The sequence below is a fragment of the Podospora anserina genome, chromosome 2, assembly GCF_000226545.1.
Source record: "Podospora anserina S mat+ genomic DNA chromosome 2, supercontig 2".
Lineage (NCBI taxonomy): Eukaryota > Fungi > Ascomycota > Sordariomycetes > Sordariales > Podosporaceae > Podospora > Podospora anserina.
The window spans coordinates 4,209,062-4,214,760 of NW_001914858.1; the positions used below are offsets into that span (position 1 = coordinate 4,209,062).

The 5,699-nt window shown below is 48.8% G+C and overlaps 1 protein-coding gene across 1 annotated transcript; it reads left to right on the forward strand.

Annotated features, from left to right (window-relative positions):
• Nucleotides 1–684: 684 nt before the first annotated feature.
• On the forward strand, nucleotides 685–2,168 carry PODANS_2_12150 (uncharacterized protein; the record flags this gene model as incomplete). Its single annotated transcript, XM_001911996.1, has 3 exons — nucleotides 685–953; nucleotides 1,015–1,281; nucleotides 1,343–2,168. 3 exons carry the CDS (start codon nucleotides 685–687, stop codon nucleotides 2,166–2,168), a joined length of 1,362 nt encoding a protein of 453 aa, XP_001912031.1.
• Between the last annotated feature and the right edge of the window lie 3,531 nt (nucleotides 2,169–5,699).

Sequence of the window (5,699 nt, forward strand, 5' to 3'; positions counted from 1 at the left end):
CATCTCTTCGTTTCTCTACAGGCAAGTATTTGTGCCAGTACCCATGGCCCCCTTTTGCCCAGCTTTTGTCTGCATCATATGCAGATCGAGGGGCAACGATCCGTGGGAGAAGACACGGTACAGTGGTGTACCCTCCCGTTCATCTAGACCGTCTTTTGCTTAGTGTTGCAACCCCTGGGATACAGCCAAGCCACCGCGAAGCTGGCCTGGTTCGTGGTTGGGCCCTGCATGGCATTTCTCCATGTCCTCTTCATGACGCTTTGCATTCTGGCTAGCCGTTCTGGGATCAGGTAGGTGCTCCTTTTCGTCCGGGCTCCGTTTCTCTCCCAAGCTCTGGTTGAATACTTGAATCCCCACTATCCCTCTACACCTTCCTCGATTCCACTGTCCTGGGTCTCGCGATGGGAAGCTGGGTTCAACATCGCACACGGCCTTGTTGACCTCGCCAACATCTACGCCGATGCCAACACTCCGAAGCTTGTTTGATCGCACTCACGCCAGCACTTCACTCTCAACCCGAGGAAAACTCTACGCTTACTGACGACAAAGCCAGAGACCGGCGGGAGACAGTCACTTGGAAGATCTGATTAAAAGCCAGTCGTGCCCGGGAACACAACTACATCGCGACGCCGTTGCTGTTCTTCAAACACTTCCGTTCGACTTCATGGTGCGCAAGTGATCGAGATGGCCGAAACAACCAATCCCCGGGCCGAGCTCCCGGTCGATGTGTTCAGCATCATTGAGCGCACCTGCTCCGTCTTTTCCCTCCTCGGCTCAGTCCTTGTGATTGGCACCTTTTGCGCCTCCAAAGCGTTCCATAAACCCATCAACCGTCTAGTATTCTATGCCTCGTTTGGCAATCTCATGACCAATGCTGCCACGTTGATGGCTCGGTCCTTCATCGCGAATCCAAGATCGGCTGGCTGCCAATTCCAGGGATTTCTTATTCAAATGTACGTTTTTTGCGGGGGGAGAAAAGGACCTTACCATTCAGTTGCTGATTTGTCTCGTCAGGTTCATGCCCGCTGATACATTTTGGACATTGGCCATGGCGGTCAATGTGTATTTGACCTTTTATTTCAAGTTTGATGGAGCTCGGTTACGAAAGATGGAAATCCCCTATCTTCTTTGCTGCTATGGGATTCCCTTCATCGTCGCCCTCACCTTCATCTTCATTGAGACCCCGGAAAAAGGCAAGATGTATGGGAACGCAACGCTGTGGTGCTGGGTGAGCCCTAGGTGGGACATCTTCCGCATTGCGACGTTCTACGGACCGATCTGGTGAGTTGTTACCCAAGATCTCTCCCACTCGAACCAAACACTAAGCGTTTCGGTCTTCTAGGATTGTTATTCTCATCACCTTTTTCATTTACATCCGCGCCGGCCGCGAAATCTACAAGAAACACAAGCAACTCCGTAACTTTAGCACCAGTCACCACGACCACGAACCGATCACAGAGGACCCCTTCAGCTCGGTCAAGACCACCGAGGTTTCGGTTACCTCTGAAGTCATTGACAAAAGTCTTGCAACCTTGGGCATCGTACAAAGCGGAAACGAACAACCGAAAGCACCGAATGCTGCCTACTCAGTTCACATATCATCTAACAAGCGAGCTCCCGAGCGGGACTCTTACGGCGATATACCGCCGACCACACAAACTAACATCACAATCGATCCTCCGACACGCAACGCCACCGCTGGGGCTAACCCACTCCGCCGTCGAGCTGCCTATGAAGCCAACAATGCGACCTGGTCCTACACAAAGTGCTCCATCCTATTTTTCACCGCCATGCTTGTTACATGGATTCCTTCTAGCGCCAACCGCGTGTATTCTGTCGTCCATAGGGAGCAAGCGTCGCTTCCACTTGAATACATGTCCGCCTTTGTGCTTCCTCTCCAAGGTTTTTGGAACGCCATCATCTACGTCGTCACATCGTGGAGAGCGTGTCAACTGCTGTGGGAGGATACCAAGGCCTGGTTTGGACACAAGGATCAGCATTCCCACGGCGATGGTTCCTTCCAGATGATGAGCAGCGGACGGAACGCATTCAAGAACAGCGACAAGACGTACGAGACAGAAAGCATGACGGAGTTGGCGGGGTCGGCATCACACGCCGAGGATCGGTCTCCCATTGAGCCACCTTCAAATACGCTGGGTCGAGATTGAACATGCTGCCATCATTTTTTGTTTCTTAATAGTATCGCCTTGATTGTTTTTTGGCGTTAAGACTCGAAATACAGAGATTTTGGATATGGCTCAGGGCCTAATTCACATGTATTCTATGCAGCCACTTTTTTTTTTGTTTTTTTTTTTTGCTTTTTGGCTGTTATTGCAAGACAGCAGTTGCGCGGTGGTTCTGGGTAGCGGTGGGAAACGGGCTACGGAGAATTATACCCCTGGATTTTTCCTTGTTTTTTTTATGGTTCATTTACAATCACTTTATGACTTTTATATCTGTCATGTACACACGAGGTATGATGGGAACTCGAGTTACAGCTTTGATGCGACATCGAGTTCGGACTTTTCTTTATGTTTATTTTGGATTAAACCTGAGACATTCTTGTCCTTCAAAAAGTTTCCAGGGGTTTGGGATATTTATGTCTCATAGTAACCGGGAGGGCTGGTAAAAGTCAACTGGGATAAAATCAGGTAGTCCTGACCTCATAGCAATAGCTATGGAGTTTCAATGGATGCATTAATTGCAATCTCTCACACAGAGTTTGGATCATCTCTTATTTGCAATCATTGCCTGCCGCTTTCTGAGGCCATCCCAGGTTCCAGATCCCTCAGTCAACCCGTGCCGCATCATCATCAACCACAGCGTCGCACGCAACACGACGCTGACCACCTCCTGTCCAGGAACCCGGGGCCCTGCTGCGCCGCCCAACAGCAAACGAGAGCCTCATGACACGGTGGAATTAAGTTACAATGATATAGACCAGGAAATCGGTCTCTTCAGCTGCGAACTAGCACCACCAAGACTTAATAATTATCAATTGAAATCCTACTGTGTATTTACCCCTCTGCTACCTGCCTTGCCATATCACACTCATGAGACAGCCTTGTCTCGTCTCATCCTTGGCCTTCCATTCTTCTCTGCATCCCCCGTTGCTTCTTTCTGCCTGCATACGGATGTCACTGATGGGCATGTTTGAAACACGATTCTGGTCACAAATCACACAAGGGCCTGGGTGCCGATCTCAGATCTTGATCGAATTTTTCTTTTTGCTTTTTTTGAGATGCGAATCAAACCCGCATGTCCCACCACACTGAGATTTCTTTTTTTTCCTTGTGTGTCTTCAAACGGCTTCGATCTTGTTTGCGCTTTTTGCGGCGGCAGGCTGCAGAGGAAATGTTCCGATCACTTTTCGGGGTCGGGAACGCGCGGGGACATAGGATCGTGGTTTTGACTCTCGATCGAGACACAAAAGAACTTGCAGATTTGTTCATGTCGTCAAATTGAATTGATCATAAAGAAAAAATTGCAAAGGATAATAGGTGGTGTTGTGTTTGCTTGTGATGCTCGCGTTGTGCTTGCCGAGATAGTTGACTATGGCAAGATAAACAAACTACTATTGCTATATGCCTTGCAAGAGGTTGCAGATCTGTTAGTGAGACATCATCTTACTCAACTCCACCCATACACCACTCACCACCCAGCCTCCAAACACATTCGGGAACAAAAAAAATCCCAAGCCTGTGGTTCATGACAGGTTGACAATTTCGGCAGCGTCGAAACCATCCCGAGAAATCCCAGAAACTTTTCTTTCCCGCCATAAGCGATAACCGCGGACTGGAAGCAACTGTTAAAAGCCTGATATTTTCTGACACATCATCAATCCCTCCAAATCCTACACATGTATGTATGTTCAGCTTCGAACAAAAAAGAGCGCAATCTCACCATAATCATCAGATCATTCACTTCCCATTTCGTTCTGCGGAGGACTTCCCAACCAAGCAATTTCTTCTTCCTTCTCTTTCCCCAATTCCACTGTAACCCTCACCCAAGAAAAGAAGCAACACACCAAAGTCTGGGGAAATCTGGCTCCAATCGCCGTTGTCTCCATCAAAGACCCCATAACGATGTCACATTCCCCAGAGAACCCACTGCGGAAAGGCTCCGTTTGGGAGGATAGAATCCATAATTTTATTCTGACCGCGCCGGCGAACTTGGTCTCTGGGAGTTGATCACTGGGCAGGCGATGAGATGGCGAATTGATTTAAAGTAGATTCATATGCCTCTTGGCCTTTTTGGTTGACAAAACTCCTCGGCATCGTCGGATCACGATTCCCAGGGAATTTTGTCCCTCAGCTCTTCCTCTGGGTCTTGGTATCGGCGATGTTACTTCAGTCCAAAAACCCCACAACACCGTTTCTCTGACCGTTTTTTGAGGATGTAAAACTGTCGCACTTCCCCAATTCATCACCACCACCACCACCATCAGGCAACCTACCTGCGACCGCCTTAAACGACCACACCACACCATCACTATAACCTTTGCATCTTTCCAGTCCGCTTCCGAATTTCCCATACCTGCCCTCCCCCTATCCCTCCTATTCTCCTGCGTCAAATCTGGCAGCTTACCTTTGCATCCAAATTACCCTGCTTGCTTTTGCTTGCTTGCTTGCGTTTCACCCGCCCAGCAGCAGCTGCTATATCCCACAGGAAGAGAGAGGGGCGAATGTTGTAAAACAACACACACTTCAGGTTCGCTTCCGCGGGGGATAGATTGATTACCACCCAACCCTTCTTCTGTGTCGTTTTTGCCCCCCTTCCACCCAAATAGTTTGAGTGGGGGGTCGCTCTTAACTCAGCCAGCCACAACCCCAGCAGTCCGGCTCGCCCGTTCTCAGTTGTGGTCTGAGGGATAGCTACCTTATGTAGAACAAACGTCCCAGAATTTTGGGGCGAAGGGAGGTGGTTCTTGGATAGGATATACTCACCAGCAAACTGAGCTGGGTAGCACACGCTCTTTGGTCGTACCGGGTCATTAGTTGACTTTCCCCGGTTATACCTGTTTTATGGACTGTTGTGATGGTGCGACGAAAAAAATTGGCTTGTCAACAATGCAGTCGGCGGGTGGATACATGGAGAGAAGAAAGCCCGTCTAGTGTTACCTTTGAAAGCTCTGATGCTCAAACCCAGAGAGCTCCGAAAATCCCGGAAAGAACAGACATGGCAGCCGGCGAATCAAACAATCGTCCTTCAATGTTGCTTGAAAGCAGCTGAAAGAGACGAGGGGTGTTGGCACGATGATATTGGCCGAGATATGCTTCCCCTGGGCAACCAAACTATACCCCCTGAATTGGTGGTGCGCGTGGACAACTTTCCCATTCAGCCCTGCTTGTGAAAGCCTGTTCGTTCTGTACGTTAACACCCTTACCACAAAATAGTTGATACACACAAGTAGGTTAATCCATATCATATTCTAACATTATGCTACGAAGGATAGTTAGTATGTCTTTAAAATATCTCTAAAGGCCTATTAGCTATCTTGAAAGGCCTATTAACTATCTTTAAAGGCATGGTTTACGATACCTATGATATGAGTCCATCTACTCTGGTGTGCCAATTATTTCGTGGGGAGGGTGGATCATAGGGGGTTCGACGAAATCAAAGCCGTAGGATGCGTTGATTGGTAGCCCCCCGAACCAAAGGTCTCACCAGATGGTTCACCGTTTTTGTTCCTTCTACCC